The sequence below is a fragment of the Xenopus laevis genome, chromosome 9_10L (genome assembly GCF_017654675.1).
Source record: "Xenopus laevis strain J_2021 chromosome 9_10L, Xenopus_laevis_v10.1, whole genome shotgun sequence".
In the NCBI taxonomy this organism is placed as follows: domain Eukaryota; kingdom Metazoa; phylum Chordata; class Amphibia; order Anura; family Pipidae; genus Xenopus; species Xenopus laevis.
Window position 1 is genome coordinate 112,421,917 of NC_054387.1, and position 25,869 is coordinate 112,447,785.

Below are 25,869 nucleotides of genomic sequence, written 5' to 3' on the forward strand. Positions count from 1 at the left end.
TAATGTGTCATCTTGCATCTAAGCCTCCCATTCCCTTTCTATATAAAAAGAGAATTGTTTAATGCTTAACACTCTATATTGCCAAGACACATATACTACACTGTTCAGGTATGAGATACGTTTGTATTTTTCTGCATGTCTCATTACACTAACCCATGCATTGTTCATTGCTGAAGAATATATTTAAGTGTTAGGTATCAAAATGTTTGTTATTTAGGTGATGTTGAATTTGAAGCGTGTGTGTGCTTTTTCAATCGCTACTGCTATATAACCATGCAAGTTACTATCATACTTTATTTGCAGTGAAGAAAATCATCTTAAGAACAAAAATGCAGCTTCCCACAACTATAATCTTCCTTTGTGCGGTTGCATCTGTCTCCTGTTCAAGTAAGTCAATGAGTGTGTGTGTGTGTCTTTTGCACATTATTCTCAAAAGATAAATAAGTTGTATTTTTCTTTGTTGTTTCCTACAGTATCTAGCACTCATCTAAGAGTTCAGAGATCAGCTTTGGAATGCCCACAAAAAATAGGTACCGGATTTTACTTTACTACTGTATACACATGCACTTATATGAATATATATTGTTAATATGTGTGCTAATAGAAAAATATATTTTAGTAGCTGAAATCATAAGAAACTATGAGTAAGCGGTTGATGTTTGCATGAACACCCTCATCAACTTTGAACTGGTTTCCCATTAGGGTTCTTTAGCCATACAGTTTGGCTTCCTAGAATGTGCAAAGAGGATATAATGATCTCCCAATAGAAAACTGAACCTAGCTGAGAACTGGAGCCATTCCAGACTATTGTTGCAGAACTGTTGTAGCATACAAGTTATTTAGTAATTGGCAGCATATTAAGTCGATCATTACATTGAATAAAACGGGCATCCCTCTGCAGGGCTGTGTTTTCATTAAGCCCTGTTTACAGACTAAGGTGACAATTTTAATTACAAGTGTAGGTGCAATACACACAGTAAATATTTTTCTCACACAATATGCCCCAAAAAACACCTTAACTGGTTTTAAGACAGGGCCACCCAGCCGCTGCTGCAGGACTCCCTAGGGTAAAACAGTTGTGGAACAAATGCCATAAAAAATATTCTATGTTTGTCAGTTTATTTCACATTTAAAATGTTCACTTACACATTTACATGGCTCCACTTCTACCAGTAAAATTTTATATTCAACCCTGATAAGCACAATATCATGCCTAAAACCTTTAGAATGTTACATTTGCTCAAAGAACTTTTCTTCGGGCCAGGGTTACAGTTACATAGTGAAATCAGGTTGAAAAAAGACAAAGTCCATCAAGTTCAACCCCTTCAAATGAAAACCCAGCATCCATACACACACCCCTCCCTACTTTCACATAAATTCTATATACCCATACCTATACTAACTATAGAGTTAGGAACACAATAGCCTTTGATATTATGTCTGTCCAAGAAATCATCCAAGCGACTTTTAAAGGAAAACTATACCTCCACAATGAATACTTAAGCAACAGAAAGTTTACAACATATTAAGTGGAATGTTAAAAAATCTTACAAAACTGGTCTATATATTTAAGTAAATATTGTCCTTTTACATTTCTTGCCTTGAGCCACCATTTAGTGATGGTTTGTGTGCTGCCTCAGAGATCACCTGACCAGAAATACTACAACTCTAACTGTAACAGGAAGAAGTGTGAAAGCAAAAGACAGAACTCTGTCTGCAAATTGGCTCATGTAACCTAACAAGTATAGTTTATTTGGTTTGTTTCTGTGCACTGTGAATCGTAGGATCCCAGGCCTTTATTTTTTAAAATGCCAATTTTCTATTTATGATTACCAAATGGCAGATACTGCTAGAAAAGTATATTATTATTATGGTTTATTTAAAAAAGTATATTATTAATGGTTTATTTACATGAAGCAAGGTTTTACATTTGAGCTGTTTTATGCAATATCTTTTTATAGAGACCTACATTGTTTGAGGGGGGGCATAGTTTTTCTTTAAAGACATTAACAGAATCAGCCATCAAAGTTATTTTTCTCTAGTCTGAAGGGGAGGCCTCTGGTACGGTGATCCTCTTTATGGGTTAAAAAGGTCCCCTGCTATTTGTCTATAATGTCCTCTGATGTACTTGTAAATTGGAATCATGTTCCCTCGCAAGAGAAAACAACCCCAACCATGACAGTCTCCCCTCATACTTTAGGTCTTCCATCCCTTTAACCAGTTTAGTTGCACTTAGTCTCTGCACTCTCACCAGCTCATTTATATTCCTCTTAAGGACTGGAGCCCAAAACTGCACTGCATACTCCAGATGAGGCCTTACCAGGGACCTATAAAGAGGCATAATTATGTTTTCATCCCTTGAGTTAATGCCCTTTTTTATGCAAGACAGAACTTTATTTGCTTTAGTAGCCACAGAATGACACTGCCCAGAATTAGACAACTTGTTATCTACAAAAACCCCAAGATCCTTAATTTAAGGAAACTCCCAACACACTGCCATTTAGTGTAAATCTTGCATTTATATAATTTTTGCCAAAGTGCATAATCTTGCATTTATCAACATTGAACCTAATTTTTCCAGTTTGCTGCCCAGTTTTCCAACTTAGTCAAATCATTCTGCAAACAAATAAACTTTCCCAATGTACTGTCCTGCACTTTTAAAGCCCAGTGCCAGATTTATTGTTTTTAATTTTTTATGCTTTCTAAGAGTTTTAAATGGGCAATATTGCCAACATGAGTTGGGTGAACAGGGCTTGTACTGAACATACTTTTTGCCTTTTGTTTTAATCATAAAAAATGGATTTTGCAATATAGTTTTATTTCTTATTACAAATTGAATGTTACAAAAATGTAAGCCCTTGCAATTAATGTCCAGCAAGGTACATGAAGGTTGAAGTGAAACTTCAAATTTAAAAAATTCTAATTTTCGAGCTATTTTATGTGTACTTTGAAGAGGGAATAGTCCAAATTTGATTAAAATTTTAAAAAAATCTAAAATTCGAATTTCAAAATGTACTGTCTCTTTAAATATTCGACTTCGACCATTCACCATCTAAAACCTGCCGAATTGCCGTTTTAGTTACTTTTTTAAAAGAATCTCAAAAAGAAATAAATAATTATATCTGGAATGACAAGAGACCCAGATCGAAACAATATATAAATCAATATATAAATCATTGAATCATTGGGACTTAAAGAAGGGACCCTTCCACAGTTGTTATGGAGCAATGGGTTGCATACCCAAAATTGTAATATTCAGCTTGAATCAGTAAATATAACCTGAAGATGACGTTAAATACAAACTAACTAATATTCCCTTAATAATAATGCCTTTAGAGGCGTTAAAAATGTATATGCCAGATCTAGCGCTATCACAATGGACAGAAAATATATATGGTAAAGAATTTATATGCTAAAGGGCATCTGTAAACATATGAATCTTTGAGTCAGAAATATCTGAGAATAAGACTCAATTTGAAATAAAATGTCTCAAACAACAGGAGGACCCGAAGGTATCTCATCATGTTATAAACAACTAACGGATGCTAAATTACTAAATTATGAATGTTTATGCGTGGAAATGGGAGAAATGACTAGGAGAAAGATTCTTAGAGAAGCAATGGGCTTACGCAATTACAGAAAATACCATGCATTGTACTTATTGTACTCATATTGAAACCTCCAGAAAGATATTATATACTTGGTATTATGTGCTGGCAAGATTACATAAAATGTAAATGAATTATAAAGTATTCATTATGATCTCAAAGATCTTAAAGAAAAAATATAAAACAAATCCGGCATTACCTGTACTCAACCTAGGCATGGAGGAACTTAATCCAAAATTTAAAGTGTCATACAAAAACTCAAAGAAAATGTAGAATATGAAAAAATATACTATGTCACCTTAAATACTGTCCATAAATACTGTAAACTTTGGCAACCTATATTACCATATTTGCAATGCATGTAAAATATGATAGAATTGCCCTTAATATGTAATCTATGAAGAGTGTTTAATACTATTGGGTACCGTTACTCTTTTTTTATCAAATGTATAATTTCCTTTTGGTACTGGAATGAAGTATCATGTTATTGTCCATACATTAGTTTGTGTGAGATAAGGTTGTTTCTGGGAGCCTGTGCAGTGGTCTTACTGAACCCTTTTTTCTTGTATTATAAAGCCAAATAAAAATACTTTATGATAAAAAAAGGATTTTGTTATTTATTAGGGAAAACATGGATCCTTGCAAGGTAGATTAGATTCCCAGTGCACAGATAATCCACTTGCATGATCGACTCTTGCTTACAAAACAGTCACAAAAAACAGTTAAGGGTGGTTTGTGTAATGGTCATTTAATTATCTGCCTCACAAGGACCAAACATGGAGTAGAGTCAGTTTCACAGTCAGTCCTTTCTTGTGTTTAAAACAATTGGCAAATAGTATTTGTATTAGGGCAGAAGGGTATGTGGCGCCTTAAAGACTTAAACACTTTTTTTAATTGATGTAGTAATCTAATTAATTTACTTTTTAGAGCAATGTTGCTACACAATTAATTGGGGAGGGTAGAAACCTCTTTTAAGGGACCTTCTCCTCTGTATTATTGGTTCTAGTGTGGGTAAGATCACTAAGTGGTTTTAAAGCTATTTAATTGTATGAATGATATTGCACGGCACTTTATTACTTTTTTAACGCAATCAATTGTGTTAACTTATATATTTGATATTCATTTATTGCATGGCCCTTTACTATCTATTCTAATTTTCCAGTGATTGCTCAAACTTAGAGGACAATCGGGGGGATTTCACTTGAGTGTGTATATTTTAATTTATAAGTTAATTGGCAATTGAAGAGGGCTAAAAGATAGCCTATATTGTGGCTGTTCTAGTTTCATTGATCAAGCGGGATACTTTTCTTTCTTTTCTTATATTGTGTTTTACTAAGTACTGACTGAGGTCAGACCTCTGCTTGAATCATAAGGATAAAAACCTTACAATAAACAAAGGGATCTTTGGTGTGATTTTGTTCTTAAATTGTTTATATGAACTATAATGATATTTTCATTACTTTTAAACATTTTTTTTTTTTTTTGGTATTACTGTTCCTTTTATTCCCACAACCTTACAAATAATAAAGCAGAATGATGCACTCGGCCCCATTAGGCTGACTATACCCCTAAATGCCCCTGTTAATTAAGACATGTATCCTTCTGGCTTCTTTAAGGGGATCATTATTGAAGGTGTTTTTAAATTTGACAGCAAGCCATGTAGCTGAAATACACAATTCAGTCATATTAAAACTGTATTTTAAAGTAATAATATTAACATAATATTTTGCAAACTCAACCTGATACAGTCAAATTGGTAATTTGCTGACATTCTTTTTTTTTTTCTTTAAAGCTGTTTGCCCCAAACTTACATGTGACGCTAATAACTTTGGATTTTGCGTTGATAAGCAAGAGCTCTTAGATTTGAAAGTTGACATTTATAATATTCACCTGCTGGACAGATCATGTAAAGCCAATGTTATTGGTGATAAAGTATGCATAAACTGGGCATTAGGAGCTTTTGTATGTGGAACCACAGCTGAAGTGAGTATATTATCAACAATTCAAAAATACTTTGTCTAATAAAACTTTGGAAAACAAGACCATCATACTATATTTGACTTAGGTTGCCAGTTTTTGGGCCAATTTATGATTGCTGATATTTCTTGCTCAGGCAATCATAAAGGAAACACCATGTGAGTTTACTAATCATGAGGGGGTTTTTTTGTGGTAAAAAAAGCTTGGCAATATTTGGAAGTTTGCCTGAACTTTAACTTTTGCATTAACTTTGTTGAAGCTTTTAGGTGTTAACCAGTTTGTTTATTTGTTTTCTTTTAAATAGCTAACCGATACACACGTCACATATAAAAATATCATGTTTTTGCCACCGGATCCTGTCTATGTTATATACCGAGAGGAGTACCGTTTCAATGTCTCCTGCACATTTCCTCTGGATTTGTTAACATCTCTTGGGACGGTCCTGTACCCCATCATTGTGTATGTATTTTTTGCTACTCACATAATCGACTTGTTGCCTTCTAACTGTTGCTACTAATCTTTTGGGGCAGACTTATCAGAATGAGAAATAGGTGAAAAGTTAGAGTTTGGCATTTGATCAATATGCTTCTAAAAAAATAACTAGTAATAACTAGCAAGTGGGCAAATTTTACTGTGGTGAGCTCTAATCTCACATTTTAATAAATCGTCCCCTTAGTCTTTGGTATTCTAAGAAAATTATCTATCTTTACAATTTTTTTTAAAATATTTTTATCTGCAAATAGGTGTTTTTAGCTCTGCCATTTGCCCTGCATGTTCATTTAATTTCAACGGCTTCACCATATTCCAAGCTAACACTTCCCCTCCTGACATATGTAATTTTGACATTATGGGGGTTATCAAAGGTCACATTTTAGTTATGTGAGCTTTTTTAGACCTCGAATGAACTCAAATGAACTCAGAACTCAAATGGTTTCTAATTTAAGAAAACACTTGAATGGAAAAAAACTCAAATCAGCGAGATTGGGGTGGACAACCTGAAAACTCGATTTGATCGAGTTTTCCACGAGAGAACCCCTCCGAGAAAAACTTGAACATCATGAAGGCTATTAACATCTTCTAATGGTTCAAGGGACCTCTGCAATTGACTCCTACAAGACCTTGACAGGTTTTAGATGGTATATTTTCAAATTCAAGCTATTTCCAGGGTTGGGGTATAATAAATAATACAATTTCTGACTCAAAAATAACCTTGAAAACCAGATTTTTTGTGGAAAACACAACGTAAACTTTAATAAATCTGCATCTAAGATGTGACTGGAACAACAGGTCTCATTAAATCAACAATTGAAGACATGGATTCCCTGTAATAGATTCTACCATCATATGAGTTTCATCAAAAGCACAATCTTCACTGTCAATGTTGGAGCTGGACCTGACCACTCTGACCTAACTTCCTAACAAACAGAAACTTCTCCAGTTCTTACCCACATAATAAACGTTCAATGACCACTAACTGTTTATTATATTGTGATTGGATAGGAGCACTTCTGTCCCTGCTGCATCACTGGGTTACATATCTGCAAGTCAGAGAGTTCCTGTCTGACAATTACAGTACTTAAATACAGTGTTATTTTTACTTCCCACATTTGCACAGCATGTGCATATGTTCTTGGATTATAGGTAGTGATGGGCGAAATGTAAATTTTGACGCGGCGTCAAAATATTTTTGACACCAGCAACAATTCTGATGCCCATTAAAGTAAATCGGCGCCTAGAATTGTTGCCAGCATCGGAATTGTCAACAGCTTCGAAAATAGTTTGATGCCGGCGAATATTCGTGGCAATTTCGCAAATTGCAGAAATTCGCTGCAAATTCACGCCTGGGGAATTAATTCACCCATCACTAATCATAGGCTAAGAGGTTGTTAGACGAACAATGTTGACAATGGGGGCTGCATTTGGCAAAAACCTGTTAGCCAATGAACAGGAAATATATTTCTGCCCTGAATAATGTGACTATAGTTGTCTACTTTAATGTATACCATATGGTTAGATACAGAATATAATTCATCATAGCACTGGTTGGACATGTGACACCTGGTGGGTCATCTGAATACTATTTGGCTCTGATATTTGAATGCAGTGTACATAAAGGCATATTGTTGGACATTAGACCGCTAAATATAATTTAGCTAAACATATGGCTAAATACTGGAACATCATTAACTTTTGCACGTAGTTAGGCACCTTAAAAGGGGATTTAAAGTCATCCCTTTATATCAAAGGATTCTCTCTAGAATCTATAGATACCCAATATACTGATGTATTGAAATAAGATAAGGTACAAACTGCTGCTTCAGAAAAAAGCCCCGTCTATGCTTACTCCAGAAATCTATGCAGCCATTGGCCAATATGTCTTCTCAGTCCAGCTTCAGCCAATCAGAACAAAGTATATATAGTGTATAAATAGAGTGATGTTGTTGAGGTTTTACTAGAATCCCTTGACATAATTGGATTGCAAATACATTTTAAATACATTAAATACATCGAAGCATATGGTTAGAGATTTAACTATAATTCAGTTTACCAGATGGTCAGACACCTGACTATGTCATATGGTTAGAGGAGTGAATAATTCACATCAGTGTACTAGTGTAAACACACTATCTAAGTCTGCATGGTATTGGCTGTCATGTTAATTTCTCATGTTTATGTGAAAACTAAATAAAATATTTTAAATATATATCTTTTTAAAAAAAAATATTTACTAGTGTGAGAAATAACAGTTTGAATTTTTTTTATAAATAAACCCAATCTTCTATTGTTACAGAATCATCAGTATTCCTGTTGATGGATATGGGGAGTTTCAAGTGGGGATGGCTGTTTACAAAGATGCCAGCTTCATTACGCCTTATGATTCTGATGTTTTTTTGTCAACACATGCAATGTTATATGTTGGAGTCTTTATTTATAATGACTATAATAATGAATTTAACTTGGTAATGAAAAACTGTTATGCTACACCAACAATGAATCCAAATGATCTCAAGAAATACGATATAATCATGGAGGGGTAAGTCACAAATAACTTCTTCCTACACAATTCAGTTAGTACTATATAATCTATAAATCTATAAAAGTTCCGAATTTAATAGCACAAATGAAGAAAATCGATGATCGATACATAAGAATATCTCTAAAACCTCCAAAAATTTGAGTTTTCTGGACAATTCCTAGCAAAAAATGACAAAACCTCTAAAAGCTTTAATTGATTAAAAATGGTCTAAGAAGATCCTTGCAGTTCCCACTGACCTCTATAGAACCTCAGCAACTTTTACCTGGCAAATTTTTTGTACAGGTATGGGACCTGTTATCCGGAATGTTCATATCTTTCCGTAATTTGGATCTTTATACCTTAAGTCTACTAGAAAATAATTTAAATTTAAATTAAATTTAAATAAACCCAATTGGCTGGTTTTGCTTCCAATAAGGGTAAATCATATCTTAGTTGGGATCGAGTACAAGCTACTGTTTTATTATTACAGAGAAAAAGGAAATTATTTATAAAAAGTTGGATTATTTCTATAAAATGGAGTCTATGGGAGATGGCCTTTCAGTAATTCTGAGCTTTTTGGATAACGGGTTTCCAGATAACGGATCCCATACCTGAATTAGAGGTTTTCATGTTTTTTACACTTAATAAATATCACATTTTTTGGGGTTCATAAAAATATTTAAAAAAACACTACAAATTTTAAGAGATTTGTGAAAAAAATATGAATCTGAATAGTAGGAAATCAGCCCCATAACGATTATGTTAGCTCTCTTAAGGGGCCAAATAAGCTAAAAGCTGCTAAAGTTTTCCTTTGTTTTGAAAGCATGTTCAGGTAAAATTATGAAGTTTGACAAGCTTTATCGGCACAGAAATCTTTGTGATTGGTAAACTTGGGGTTTCCTTGAAGATTGATTCAAGAAGCATGAGCAATGTTAAATTGGCCCCTTATTCAGCTGGTGGCTGAAACTAAGTTTGCCACCTTTCCCTGCCAGGAGTTACTGGGGTGGGACGATGGCATCACAGGGGTGGGGTGGCAATGTTGTGAGTGGATTAATGATGTGATGAGAGCGGGTCAGTGGGTGAAGCTATGATGTTGCGATCAGCAACTGGAAGATCATCGCACCAATTTTACGGAATCCTGCCCGTTTTTTTTTAAAATCAGGAAAATGGGGCACTCAGTTTTGACCTGGATAGCCCTCCCTAAAAACCGGGCTGTCCGCGTCAAAAATGGACAGCTAGCAACCCTAGCTGAAACATGGGGTAATTTTCAGCTAGGATGAAGCAATAGCTCTTCGGTAAGAAAGCACCTCTCTTGAAGATATGGAAGGAAGAACAAGAAATTGCTAATGGTAGGTTATTTACATAATCACTTCAGGAAGAAATAGTAGTTAGGCCATTTAAGAAGATATTTTCATTATCCACTCCAATTTACATGTTATTGCAGCAACCATCCATGCTGCTAAAATCTCTTGTGTCAACTCAAACGCCTTTCAGTGGGCTTCATCCTTTTTCACAGATGCTCTAATACTTTGGATAAGACCATCAAAATTGTCGAAAATGGAGAATCAAGCAAAGGGAAATTTCAAGTGCAAATGTTCAAGTTCATTGGGGATCACTCAAGAGTTTATTTGCACTGTGAAGTGTACCTGTGTCATAAATCAAAATCATGCAAGCCTGTAAGTAAATACATAGAGTGCACATCCATTAATCATCAAGATACACATGCATAGGGGTATGCTTACTCTTATTAACTTGTTCAACAGAACAGATACAAATGTAAGGGTTTATTTACACACTGGTGGGATCAAATTTGGCTAGCCATGAAAAAAGGTGGCCGGTACCTGCTCAGTGCCTCTTATTGTTGTGCCCTAGGCAGGTGCCTCTTCTGTTACTATTTCCGGCCCTGCTTCCAGAGTTCTTTTATGCATTGGGACCTCTGCAGCCCAGAGATTATAAACAAGCCCTATACTTTTTCATGGCAACAGTGATTTATATCAATATCATATTTGCTTTATAAACCTATAAATTCACTGAAAGTCAGGACAAAACAGTTTGAGAAGGGGTCATAGCATCTGACACTGACCTACATTTCCTTTAGACCAATTTCCTTCTCTTGTTCTCTGAAGCAAAGATAGAACACCCAGATAAAACACCAAAAAACATAAAGATGCTTATACAGTAATAATTTACATGTATATATATTTTTTCCCTTTAACAGAACTGCTTTGGAAGAAAGTCCAACAATGAACTTCCAGAAGCCCTTGGTTCTTTGAGACTTGGACCCATAAACCGTTCAGGTAGAAACATTTTTGCTTCAGTAGTAATTTAACAATTTACTAATATAATAAAAGGTCCAGTGGCGTAACTACCGGGGGAGCAGGTGGTGCGATTGGGCCAGGGCCCGCCCCCCCTTTAGGGCCCCCCGGCAGCTCACACGCCACGATTCCCAGGCGGTTCCGGGTGTACGGAGGGGGGCGGGGGGCCCGGCAGCGCGTCCCGCGCCAGGGCCCGCCCCCCTCTAGTTACGTCACTAAAAAGGTCATCAATGGTTAAATGCCTTCATGGTTTAATAGTAGCAGTCAGGATTATATGTGTAAAGGTTTCAAAAGTTTAACAGAAGTAGGCCCGTATTTGTGGCGAGGCCACAAAGGGGAAGTTTTAGGGGCGGCCCCAGCTGCAACCTGAAGAGTGCTGAAAGGTGAACATCTCCTATAATGTTTGCCAAAAGCAGACAAATAACATTTAGGGCTCCCTAGTGGCTTGAGGCCTTCAGCTCTTCCCAGCTTGTGCTTTCTAAATGATGTGCATAATAGGGGTGTGCAGGGAATGTCCATGTGTAGCCTCATTGCGGCATACAGCTCTTTGCCCTATATTCTAGAAGTGCAAATTGTAAATGTTATTGAGTCAAATTGCAGAGAATAAACGAGTGCTGTGACCCCATTTATTTTTTAAATGAGCCCTAGTATTTTAATGAACAGTGACATGATTTATGTGAGATTTCGGACCCAATGTCCCACCTTTAGATGACATGATTACCTTACACACAACAGAACAGACAATTCACAAAACAGAAAGGAATATACTGCAATACCCATTATTCATGTCCCCCTCATAGGTGTCCAGATCCACTGGAATATGCCCAGTGTTTACATTATTAGACATGCAATCAGTTGATTCAGATTCTAAATTGATATTATTCCCTGTGTCCTAGCAGCAAAACCTTTTTTTGTGCTAAGCCCAATTGAAAAGCAGCTTATAAGAGAATATTAGAAACAAAACGACTTTTGATATACAGATATGGGACCTGTTATCCAGAAAGCTCAGGACCTGGGGGACTTCCTGATAAGGATTCTTTCCGTAATTTGGATTGATGTACTGAAATTGTTTACACACTAAGGGGGTTATTTATCAAGGGTCGAATTTTAGAGCTACAGTATGGGAGTTTCTTTTAGACCTTGAATGAACAATTCGAATGGTTTCTAATTTAAGAAAAAAACCTTGAATGTAAAAATCTTGAATCAGTGAAGTCGGGGTTAACAACTCGAAAACTCAAATTGATTGAGTTTTCTGTGGAAAAAGCTCAAAATGCTCGAATTGATTGAGTTTTTGAGCAAAAACAAGGCTTTTAACCTCTTCAAATGGTTCAACGGACCTCTGCCATTGACTCCTACATGACCTCAACAGGTTTTAGATGGTGTATTTTTGGATTTAATCTATTTCCAGGGTCAGGCTATAATAAATCTCAAAAAATTAGTTTTTTTTTTAAACGCGAAAAAAAAACGATTTTTGACTCAAAAATACCCTTGAAAACGCAGATTTATCAAAGGTCGAAGTGAAAATTCAAATTTAAAAAATTCAAATTTTCGAGCTAATTTTTGTGTACTTCAACTAGGGAATAGTCCAAATTCGATTCGAATTTGAAAAAAAAATCGAAAATTCGAATATCGAAATTTATCATGTACTGTCTCTTTAAAAATTCGATTTCCACCATTCGCCATCTAAAACCTGCCAAATTGCTGTTTTAGCCCATGGGGGACCTCCTAGAAGTATTTGGAGTCAATTGGTGGACTTTGAAACATCAAAGTTTTTTTTGGGAAAAACTTTGATATCGAATTTGATCAAATGCACTATTCCTTCGATTCGTATGATTCGAATCTGGCCGAATACAGACCTATTCGATCGAAAACGGACCTATTCTTTGAAACATCAAAGTTTTTTTTGGAAAAACTTCAAATCGAATTAGATCGAATTAGCTATTACGTCGATTTGTACTTATTTGAATCGAAAATGGACCTATTTGATCGAAATAGACCTATTCGCCAAAAAAAACTTTGATTTAATTTCGCTTAGTCTATTTGAATTCGAATTTCGAAGTTTTTCAAATTCGAAATTTGACCCTTGATAAATCTGCCCCTTAAAATATCTGCCCCTAAATAAATCAGGATGGGCGAATGTTTTCGCCTCGTTTTGCTGAAAAAATGGCACCCATAGACTTGTATGGCTGTGTGCGGAAAAAAAAAAGCCGCGTGTCAAAACAATTTTGCCGCGCGACAACATTTTTTTGACGCCCATAGACTTTAATGGGCGTCTGCCGGCGATGAATTTCAGGTGAAGCGAAACGGGTCAAATTTCGCCCATCCCTATAAATAAAGCCAATAGGATTGTTTTGTCTCCAATAAGGATTAAGTATATCTTAGTTAGGCTCAAGTACAAGGTACTGTTTTACTATTAAAGTAAGAAAAAGTGAATGGTGTGGACTTGAACTCAACGCTGTGTTGTAGCTCGATAAAGTTCATGCTACAGTGTGTTAGTGAGCATAATAGCCACTTTTTTAATGAGCATGACAAAGTTAGTAAGCCAACGTGAATCCAGTTAGTCCGATATTAGTGTGCAGGAATTAATTCCCAAATTGTAAATTCCTTTCTTTTTGGCAACAATCTGAAAAAAAAACTGAACTGAAAAAAGTGTTGGAATGTGAACATCCCCTTTAAGGGGAATTTACATTTTCAGTCAAACTATTCCATATTTTCACTTTTACCCTTTAGTAAATATCCCTCTGTTATTGCATTACACTCACAGTGCAGATCAGCCAACACACAAAACTGAAATAAATATATTGCAATACTCATCATCTATACCCACCTCATAGGACTCCTATGGATCCTATGGAATATCCCCAATGTTTGTATACTCACCCAAAGAATTAGGCAAATTTGTGTTTTGATAACCTCTATTGATATTCCCTGCATACTAGCACTCAGACCCTTCTTTGCACCCAGACCAATATATATGCAAGGGAATATTAAATATAAAACTACTCTGGATAAAAGAATTCCAAAAAAATACATTTTCCTATATAACACCACTTAGACTAATCCCTGTTGGCACCAGACCATAAAATGTTTTTTTTAAATGTGGTTTCTTGTGTTTTATAGATCCCCCTACAGATGATGCTGGTAAGTAATGTTTTGAGAATTGATATACTGCATATTGACATATACATGTAGACACACACACACACACACACACTGTTGTATTGTATTGTAAAGGTAAAAAACCACTTTAATTTCCCCATCTAATGTTGTCTGTATCATAACTGCAATCGTTACCCTTATCATGCGGAACAGAATTTTTGGAAAGCTCAAAATAAACTCAAAATCACAAAGTCAGAGAATGGAAATACTAATGATACCAAATGACATGATGTACAGCAGCACCTTGATGCCTTAAAATATATCAAATAAATCTTTTCATTGGCTTTCAAAAGAATTTAAAAGGCTAATTTATCAAAACGAGGCAAATTTGCACATGTGCAGTAACCCATAGCAACCAATCACTGATTGGCTTGTTTTAAGCCAGCTGCTGGTAGAACAACAAATGCAACAGTTTGTATTGGTTGCCAGTAATTACTGCCCACAGGAAAATTGCCCAGATTTGATAAACTGAGTATTTTTCTTATGCCAAATGCATTGGAGTCAATGGAAAGTTTTTGACTTTTTTTCTCCTGTTTAGGAGAGTCAACGTGCATTTTATTCCTACGTGAAGAAAATATTCCCCCCCCACAAAATGAAATGTTTGTTGAAATTCTAGTGTAGCTTCTCAAAATCTTTCAATAATAGTAATTATTTATAATATATATAATATAATTCAATAAAAATAGCTTCTTACCATGGGGATTATTTTACCTCATTGGGGACTTTGTTAACAGTTTCACACTCAATAATGCTTTATACAAGTGTCATGGCCACTTTAAAAGGGATGTGCACCATATTTTAACATCTGTTCCCTGTTGTCAAAATAAGTGTTTTGAAAACAGAGGCTTAACAGAAATCGCAAATTTTTTGTTGTTTTTTGTAGCCAACCTCCTTCTCCACTACTTCCTTGCAGAGATAGACAGTGGATAGCAGGAATTCCCTTTCTTCTTCATTCATAGCATGACTAGTATTGCCAGCCAATAGGGTTTATATCAAACTGGCCTGGAGGAAGTGCCTTCAAAAATACCCTAGAAAATGTGAATTTTTGTGGAAAACACAACATGACCCTTAGGGGCAGATTTATCAAAGGTCGAAGTGAAAATTCAAATTTAAAAAAATTAGAAGTGCAAGATAATTTTTGTGTACTTCAACTAGGGAGTAGTCCAAATTCGATTTGAATTTGAAAAAAAATTCTTAAATTCGAATATCGAACTTTATCATGCACTGTCTCTTTAAAAATTAGACTTTGACCATTCGCCATCTAAAACCTGCAGAATTGCTGTTTTATCCTATGTGTGACCTCCTAGAACATTTTTGGAGTCAATTGGAGGACTTTGAAACATCAAAGTTTTTTTGGGAAAAACTTCTATATCGAATTTGATCGAATGCGCTGTTCCTTCGATTCATACGATTCAAATCTGGCAGAATAGAGACCTATTCGATCGAAAACTGACCTATTTTTTGAAACATCAACGTATTTTTTTGGAAAAACTTCTAATCAAATTTGATCGAATGCGCTATTACTTCGATTTGTACGTATTTGAATTCGAAATTGGACCTATTTGATCGAAAACAGACCTATTCGGCCAAAAAAACCTTTTAATTTCGGTTGGTCTTTTTGAATTCGAATTCAAAGTTTTTCAAATTTGAAATTCGACCCTTGATAAATCTGCCCATAATATATATGCCCTTAAATAAAACCAATAGGATTGTTTAGTCTCCAATAAGGATTAAGTATATCTTAGTTAGGCCCAAGTACAAGCTACTGTTTTACTATTAAAGTGAAAAATGAATTCAGTTCTAAAAATTAGACGTTTAGGGCCTTGAAAAATGAAGTCTATGGGCCTTGTTGTGATATGGAGATTTCTGGATAGCAGGTTTCTGGATAATGGGTCCTATAACTTGTATAAAAATTTCAGGGAGTATACACTTACCCATATAATATCACATAGAACAGATATCGGGAAATGTAATAAAAGTCGCAAATAGAAAAACTATTCACACCAATAAGAATAAAAATGCACAACTCACAATGTAATATTGTTCCTTAAACTGTTATTGCATTGCGAATTTCAATTGCGCACTCTTAAGAAGTGTTTGAAGGTGTCGTGATTTCTTTCGGAGCAAACTTTTTCAGTAAGAAGTTTTATTACATTTGGGGGCCGATTCATCAAGAGTCGAATATCGAGGGTTAATTAATCCTCGATATTCGACTAGGAATTGAAATCCTTCGACTTCGAATATCGAAGTCGAAGGATTTAGCGCAAATGCTACGATCGTTCGATTCGAAGGATTTAAATCCAACGATCGAAGGAATATCCTTCCATCAAAAAAACTTAGGCAAGCCTATGGGGACCTTCCCCATAGGCTAACATTGACTTCGGTAGCTTTTAGCTGCCGAAGTAGGGGGTCGAAGTTTTTTTTAAAGAGACAGTACTTCGACTATCGAATGGTCGAATAGTCGAACGATTTTTAGTTCGAATCCTTCGATTCGAAGTCGTAGTTGTAGTCGAAGGTCGAAGTAGCCCATTCGATGGTCGAAGTAGCCCAAAAAATACTTCGAAATTCGAAGTTTTTTTACTTCGAATCCTTCACTCGAATTTAGTGAATCGGCCGCCTACTGTGCACTGGCTCTTAGCAAATTGGAGAATATTCACTGGAGAAATTTCATCTGGAGAAGAGAAATGAATTAATACTCATGCATAGAGGAACTGCAAAGGGTTTATTCACCTTCCAAACACTTTTTTTCAGTTCAGTTGTTTTCAGATTGTTCCCCAGAAATAAAGACTTTTATCAATTACTTTTCACTTTTAATTTTTACCTTTTTTCCGAGATTGAAGTCTAAAGGTTTGTGTTCCTGACTTTGGCATTTCAGTTTGGTAACTCAGTAATCCAGGTGCAGATTCTGAACTGGTACATCTAATTGTAACAATTGTTACATGGCTGCATTTAATTGATACATTTCTCAGCAGCATCTCTGGATTATTAGCAACTATTGTATCAACTATAACAGCTGCCTTTAAAGGGGTTGTTCACCTTTGAGTTAACTTTTAGGGGCAGATTTACTAAGGGTCAAAGTGAATTCGAGGGAATTTTCAAAGTAAAAAAATTCGAAATTCGAAGAAATATTTTGGACACTTCGACCATCGAATAGAATACTACGACTTTGAATTTACTTCAACTTCGATTCAAAGTAAAAATCGTTCGAATATTCAACCATTCGATAATCAAAGTACTGTCTCTTTAAAAAAACTTCGACTTCAATACTAAACCAAATTAAACCCGCCGAAGTGCTATGTTAGCCTATGGGGACCTTCTACAACATTTTTCTAAGTCTTTACACATCGAATAAAAATCCTTCGATCAATCACTAAAATCGTTCAAATCGTTCGATTCGAACGATTTTTATTCGACCACAGGAGAGCCAAATTTGTTGAAAAAGCGTTGAAGTTTTTTAATTCGATGGTCGAATTTCGAAGTTTTTTTTTTTTGCCCCTAAGTATGCTATAGAGAGTGATATCCTGAGACAATTTTCAATTGGGTTTAATTTTTTATTATTTGTGGTTTGAGTTATTTAGCTTTTTATTCAGCAGCTCTCCAGTTTGCAGTATCAGGAATCTGGCTGCTAGGGTCCAAATTACCCTAGCAACCATGCACTGATTTGAATAAGAGACTAGAATATGAATAGGTGAGGGCCTGGTTAGAACGATAAGCAATTAAAAGTATCAATAACAATAATGGGGCTATTTACTAAACTCTGAATGCAAAAATACCAAAAAAGATTGTAAATTTTTTTTCTATAACATAGGACTTTTAAAAAAATCACAAATTTTTCGGAATTTCATAAACCCGAGGATGGAAAAGTCCAAATGAGAAAATCCGGCTTCTCAGACCTGTCAAGGTTTTTGGAGTTTTCGTGCAAAAAGCATAAGAAATCTGAGTTTTCGGGTGAAAAATCTGAGAAAATCTTTAAAATCAGATTTTTTCCCCCCAAGCAAATTTTAGGGAAAATTTAATAATAAATAGGCGCAGAAAACCCAAGCGGATTTGATCAGAGTTTGTAGCAGAAAATGTTGAGAAAAAATCGGACTTTGATGAAAAAAACCCCATAAATATGTAGCTTTACAAAGCATTTGTCTTTAGATGGGGTCAGTGAAAGTTGAAAAGAGTCATAAGAAATAAGGCAAATAATTTAAAAAAAATAAAAAAAAATCCCAAAAAATCTGTGATTTTTATTTCTATAAAATCCGGCTTTCAAAAAAATCATGAATTTTTTTGAATTTACTAAACCTCGATGATGGAAAAGTCAGAATCATAAAATCTGGCTTCTCAGACCTCAGGTTTTCATAGTTTCTGTGCAAAAAGCACAGGAAATCTGAGTTTTTTTGGTGAAAAATCCCAAAAAATCATTTTTCCCCCCAAAGCTAATTTTAGGTAAAATGTAATAATAAATAAGAGCAAAAAACCCAAGCGGAGTTTGTAGCAGAAAATGTTGAGATAAAATCAGACTTTGATAAATAACACCCTAAATGTGTAGCCTTACATTTGTCTTTAGATCGGGTCAGTGAAAGTTGGAAAGAGTCAGAAGAAATAAGGCAAATAATTATAAAAAATAAAGAAAATAATAAAGACCAATTGAAAAGTTGATAATTGAGAAAGGAGAATTGGCCATTCTATAACATACTAAAAGTCAACCACTCCTTTAATGAAACCCCGGAATTCTGCTTAGCAGGGACAAGGACAAGAAACTTATCAACAAAATGTATCAATTTAGAACAATTACAAAGTGTGTGACCCCCCCGTGCTGCTTCAGAAAACATAAGAAGGGGAAAAATAAAAACGGTCATAAATAGAAAATAGAAAGTAACTGAAAAGAGTCTTTATTTTTGGCAACAATCCAAAAAAAAAAAAAAAACTGAACTGAAAAAAGCGTTGGAATGTGAACATCTCCTTTAAGGGGAATTTACATTTTCAGTCAAACTATTCCATATTTTCACTTTTACCCTTTAGTAAATATCCCTCTATGATTGCATTACACTCACCGTACAGATCAGCCAACACACAAAACTGAAACAAATATATTGCAATACTCATTATCTATACCCACCTCATAGGACTCCTATGGATCCTATGGAATATCCCCAATGTTTGTATACTCACCCAAAGAATTAGGCAAATTCTTGTTTTGATAACCTCTATTGATATTCCCTGCATACTAGCACTGAGACCCTTCTTTGCACCCAGACCAATATATATATATATATATATATATATATATATATATATATATATATATACATACATACATACATATATATATATATATATATATATATATATATATATATATATATATATATACAAGGGAATATAAAATATAAAACAACTCTGGATAAAAGAATTCCAGAAAAAATACAGTTTCCTATATAACACCACTTAGACTAATCCCTGTTGGCACCAGACCATAAAATGTTTTTTTTTTTTTAATTGTGGTTTCTTGTGTTTTATAGATCCTCCTACAGATGCTGCTGGTAAGTAATGTTTTGAGAATTGATATACTGCATATTGACATATACATGTAGACACACACACTGTTGAAAATGTATTGTTAAGGTGAAAAAACACTTTCATTTCCCCATCTAATGTTGTCTGTATCATAACTGCAATCTTACCCTTATCATGCGAAAAATGTTGGAAAGCTCAAAATCACAAAGTCAGAGAATGGAAATACTAATGATACCAAATGACATGATGTACAGCAGCACCTTAATGCCTTAAAATATATCAACTAATTGTTTGCATTGGCTTTCAAAAGAATTTAAAAAGGCTAATTTATCAAAACGAGGCAAATTTGCACGTGTGCAGTAACCCATAGCAACCAATCACTGATTGGCTTGAACTCAAGCAGCTTTGTTTATGACGATCCCTAAGCAGCCAAGACCACACTGAGCATGTGCACAGTCTTAGTCTTGCAAAGATGTTTAACAAAGTTACAAAATGGTGACCCCCTGTAGCCAACTTTGAAAGCATAAATTATTTGTTTGATTAGGCTTATGGTGCAGTAAGTTCATGTTTATTTTTAGTATACAAAATAAAGCATTTCTAGCCTTATTCTATTTTAGACTTTGCATGCCCTTTAAAAGGAATGTGCACCATATTTTAACATTTGTTTCCCTGTTGTCAAAATAAGTGTTTTGAAAACAGAGGCTTAACATAAATCACTTATTTTTTGTATATCCTAAAAAGTTGGGGATTACAAGATATTGGTCCTGTTGGAGTTGAGGAGGTGGGTAGCCAACCTCCTTCTCCACTACTTCCTTGCAGAGATAGACAGTGGATAGCAGGAATTCCCTTTCTTCTTCATTCATAGCATGACTAGTATTGCCAGCCAATAGGGTTTATATCAAACTGGCCTGGAGGAAGTGCCCTCAAAAATACCCTAGAAAACGTGAATTTTTATGGAAAACACAACATGACCCTTAGGGGCAGATTTATCAAAGGTCGAAGTGAAAATTCAAATTTAAAAAAATTATAATTTCAAGATAACTAGGGAGTAGTCCAAATTCGATTTGAATTTGAAAAAAATTCGAAAATTCGAAAATCAGACTTTATCATGTACTGTCTCTTTTTTAAAAATTCGACTTTGACCATTCGCCATCTAAAACCTGCCGAATTGCTGTTTTCGCCTATGGGGGACCTCCTAGATTATTTTTGGAGTCAATTGGTGGACTTTGAAACATCAAAGTTTTTTTTTGGGAAAAACTTCTATATCGAATTTGATCAAATGCGCTGTTCTTTCGATTCATAAGGTTCAAATCTGGCTGAATAGAGACCTATTCAATCAAAAACGGACCTATTCTTTGAAACATCAAAGTTTTTTTGGGAAAAACTTTGAATCAAATTCGATCGAATGTGCTATTACTTCGATTTGTGTGTATTTGAATTCGAAAATGGACCTATTTGATCTAAAACTGAACTATTCGGCCAAAAAAAAATTTGATTTAATTTCGGGTTTCGGGTCTTTTTGAATTCGAATTTCGAAGTTTTTCAAATTTGAAATTCGACCCTTGATAAATCAGCCCCATAGTATATCTGCCCTTAAATAAAGCCAATAGGATTGTTTTGTCTCCAATAAGGATTAAGTATATCTTAGTTAGATTCTGAACTGGTACATCTAATTGTAACAATTGTTACATTGCTGCATTTAATTGATACATTTCTCAGCAGCATCTCAGGAATCTGGCGGCTAGGGTCCAAATTACCCTAGCAACCATGCACTGGTTTGAATAAGAGACTGGAATATGAATAGGAGAGAGCCTGGTTAGAACGATGAGCAATTTAAAGTATCAATAACAATAATGGGGCGATTTACTAAACTCCGAATGCAAAAATAGCAAAAAAAATTGTGAATTTTTTTCTATAACATAGGACTTTTAAAAAAAATCACGAATTTTTCGAAATTTCATAAACCCCGAGGATGGAATAGTCCAAATGAGAAAATCCGGCTTCTCAGATCTGTCGAGGTTTTTGGAGTTTTCGTGCAAAAAGCATAAGAAAAATCTGAGAAAATCTTTAAAACCTGATTTTTTTTCGCCCCAAGCAAATTTTAGGGAAAATTTAATAATAAATAAGCGCAGAAAACCCAAGCGGATTTGATCAGCGTTTGTAGCAGAAATGTTGAGATAAAATCGGACTTTGATAAAAAAAAACCCCCATAAATGTGCAGCTCTATGATTGCATTACACTCACAGTACAGATCAGCCAACACACAACATTGAAATAAATATATTGCAATACTCATCATCTAAACCCACCTCATGGGACTCCTATGGATCCTATGGAATATCCCCAATGTTTGTATACTCACCCAAAGAATTAGACAAATTAGTTTTTTGATAACCTCTATTGATAATCCCTGCATACTAGCACTCAGACCCTTCTTTGCACCCAGACAACTATATATATATATATATATATATATATATATATATATATATATATATATATATATATATATATATATATATATATATATATATATATATATATATATATATATATATATATATATATATATATATACACAAGGGAATATAAAATATAAAACAACTCTGGATAAAAGAATTCCAGAAAAAATACAGTTTCCTATATAACACCCCTTAGACTAATCCCTGTTGGCACCAGACCATAATTTTTTTTTTTTATTGTGGTTTCTTGTGTTTTATAGATCCTCCTACAGATGCTGCTGGTAAGTAATGTTTTGGGAATTGATATACTGCATATTGACATATACATGTAGACACACACACACTGTTGAAAATGTATTGTAAAGGTGAAAAAACACTTTAATTTCCCCATCTAATGTTGTCTGTATCATAACTGCAATCTTACCCTTATCATGCGAAAATTTTTTGGAAAGCTCAAAATAAACTCAAAATCACAAAGTCAGAGAATGGAAATACTAATGATACCAAATGACATGATGTACAGCAGCACCTTGATGCCTTAAAATATATCAACTAATTGTTTGCATTGGAAGAATTTAAAAGGCTAATTTATCAAAACGAGGCAAATTTGCACATGTGCAGTAACCCATAGCAACCAATGACTGATTGGCTTAAACTCAAGCAGCTTTGTTTATGACGATCCCTAAGCAGCCCAGACCACACTGAGCATGTGCACAGTCTTAGTCTTGCAAAGATGTTTAACAAAGTTACAAGATGGAGACCCCCTGTAGACAACTTTGAAAGCATAAATTATTTGTTTGATTAGGCTTGTGGTGCAGTAAGTTCATGTTTATTTTTAGTATACAAAATACAGCATTTCTAGCCTTATTCTATTTTAGACTTTACATGCCCTTTAAAAGGGATGTTCACCATATTTTAACATTTGTTCCCTGTTTTCAAAATAAATGTTTTGAAAATAGTTGGGGATTACCAGATATTGGTCCTTTTGGAGTTGAGGAGGTGGGTCACTAACCTCCTTCTCCACTACTTCCTCGCAGAGATAGACAGTGGATAGCAGGAATTCCCTTTCTTCTTCGTTCATAGCATGACTAGTATTGCCAGCCAATAGGGTTTATATCAAACTGGCCTGGAGGTAGTGCCGTTTACAAGGAAAGTAAACACGTAGCTTTTGTCAATTGTATGAACAAATGTCAATAAAAAGCTGGTGATGTGCATTATTTCCATAGATGTTTTAGAATTAGCATAAACTCACATACTTGTCTATGGAGCAGATTTATCAAGGGTCGAATTTAAAAATGTAATTCTTAAATTCAAATTTTTTATTTTAAGTGTAATTCAATTAGGGAATAATCCAAATTCGATTCGAGTTTAAAACAAATTCAAAATGTGAATTTCGAAATTTATCATGTACTGTCCCTTTAAGAATTCAAATTCGACTAGTCTCCATCTAAAACCTGCTGAATTGGTGGTTTAGCCTATAGGGGACCTCCTACAATCAATTTGGAGTTGTTTGGTGGACTTTTGAAAATCTAATTTTAAAAAAAAATGTTGGTGAAAAAACTCGAATCTAATTCAATTCGAATTTGATTCAAGTTTGCAGGTCAATCCTATTTACCTGAATTTAAACAAATGTAGTTTTTTTAATAAATTTCGATTGGTCATTTTTTTCCAAGTTCAAGTTTATGGGAGTTTTTATAAACTCCTATAAACTCTAAATTGGACCCTTGATCAATATGTCCCTATCTGTCTATCATCTACTGCATATTTCTCCGCTTCCCATACCATTGCCTTTGAATTAACTTGTTTTGTTTTTTTCTTTACAGGAAAGTCAACTTCGGGTGGCTTCATGCTCTTTGGATTTCTTTTATCAAGCTATCTGTTTTTTTAAATTTTCAAAAGCTGTACTATTCTGACACCTTTGCAGAACCTTAATTTTGCCAATAGACATATGTAATTATTAATTTCATAATAATTTATGAAATGCAATTTATTTGATGATGGCTATTGTAAACACGATCATTCTATAATACCTGTTTAGATAATCTCTGGGGATCATATAATAACAATGGTCAAATCTGTTTCTGTGCAGTAACCCACAGCGAATAGTGAGCCATAAGTTTTTCTTGGTTAGCTGCAGGTAGAATAGAGAAAACAATGTTCTGACAGTTTGCTACTAGTCGCTGCATGGGGCCAAATTTCTCACTGTTAGTAAAAGTTTTTCTGGATTCTTGGCTGCCCTTTTAGATAAAAAGTGTGCCAAAACACTGCTAATAAGAACCAATGCCAAAATGGGGGTCAAGGGGGCAGCTTCATGCCTATGAACCTTAAGTAAAGTGGGAAAGAAGAAAACAATAAAAAAGATCAGCTGCATCATGGTCAGATGAAACATATACATAGATGAAACATATGTTTATATTTATAAACTCATATAAATATATTTTATTTAAATGGATGTTCAGAATCTCTTTGCTCCAGCCTTTGGAATTATACTACTCGGGTAGCAGGTTGCACGGCATGACATACATTTTTCTGCATCTTCCTTTAGAGCAGGCATAGGTAACTGAAAGGAACACATCAGCATGGTTTGGGGAGTGCCAATACAGTTCCTACTGTAAAATATCATGACGCGTTGCATTCCAAATGTATTTTCTTATATTGAAACTAGATCATTTGAAAAATCAGGGACACGTCTACTAACTGTTAGGTTGCAGCGATTGCCAACTCATTGTTTTCATAAGAGCAGTATGCATCGATACACACCTTTATTTCAGTATGAACAAATGAAATAGAACTTGTGCTGAAAATGTACGCTATCCCTTCTTTTAATTTAAACAACCCATATTTTAATATTCATTTAAAAAACAATAGCGGATAACCGTTATAGTTTTAGAGTTTCTACCTCCCTGTAATCAGCTCTGTTAGTTTAGATAGAGATAATAATAGAAACAAGTCCCTGACCCGTTTATTCCTTTGCTGCAACTGTTTTGGCTTACAGATAAGGAGAAGTCCATCATATGGGGGAGTGTACAGTGGTAATCGAATTAAACTACCACGCAAAAACTAGGACATTCAAAACAGGAGTTAGTTTAACTTTCTGACAAAAAACATTTTTTTTAATTAAAACAATAGACTACAAATATTAAGCACAATCCCTATACATTGAACCCATGTTGAACAAGGAGGTATATTAACTATTTTTATTAACAAGTATTTTTAGAATGCCAACATATTGAGTATTATTATACAAAGAACTGCATACAGTACATACAGTATATCAAACATACACAAACATACATAACAACCAGTACTGGTACAAAAGACGAGGAAGTCCCTGTGAAAAAAAGAGCTAACAATCTAAAGGGGAAGGGAATGAGACACAAGGTGCAGGTAAGAGACGTAGCATATGGAACTGCATTTGGTAGCTAAACAGAGTGAGGGTAGGCTTCTTGAAATAACTATGTTTTAAGAGATCTTTTGAATGTAGATAGGTTGGGAGAAAGTTGGACAGAAGTGTGAGAGAGGGGTGCAGCTCTTGTAAAGACTTGAATGTGAGCACGTGAGGCGGTAATTAGAGAAGAGCTGAGGAGCAGGTCTGTAGAGGAGCGTAGTAAGCGGTTGGGCGAGTATCTAGAGATGAGTTTAGAGATGTAGCAGGGGCAGAGTCATGAAGTGCTTTGAATGTCAGTTTGAATTTTATTCTGAAAGGTAGCGGAAGCCAGTTTTGGATTGGCAGAGTGGCATGGCAGAGGAGGAGCGGTTGCTGAGATGTATGAGCCTGGTGGCAGTGTTCATTATAGACTGAAGAGGTGACAATCTCCGGGGGGAAG

At 34.9% G+C, this 25,869-nt stretch overlaps 1 protein-coding gene across 2 annotated transcripts; it reads left to right on the forward strand.

Moving 5' to 3' along the window:
• LOC121397880 (uromodulin-like) lies at positions 1 to 25,430 on the forward strand. 2 transcript variants are annotated; one of them, XM_041575898.1, is made up of 12 exons: positions 1 to 108; positions 304 to 387; positions 474 to 530; positions 5,401 to 5,591; positions 5,890 to 6,044; positions 8,377 to 8,619; positions 10,118 to 10,277; positions 10,820 to 10,898; positions 14,037 to 14,057; positions 19,586 to 19,606; positions 22,303 to 22,323; positions 23,866 to 25,430. In XM_041575898.1, exons 2-12 carry the CDS (start codon positions 330 to 332, stop codon positions 23,928 to 23,930), a joined length of 1,071 nt encoding a protein of 356 aa, XP_041431832.1. In that variant the 5' UTR covers positions 1 to 108; positions 304 to 329; the 3' UTR covers positions 23,931 to 25,430. The 2 variants fall into 2 exon arrangements, with proteins under 2 accessions (XP_041431832.1, XP_041431833.1); XM_041575899.1 differs by lacking the exon at positions 22,303 to 22,323.
• Positions 25,431 to 25,869: the final 439 nt, after the last annotated feature.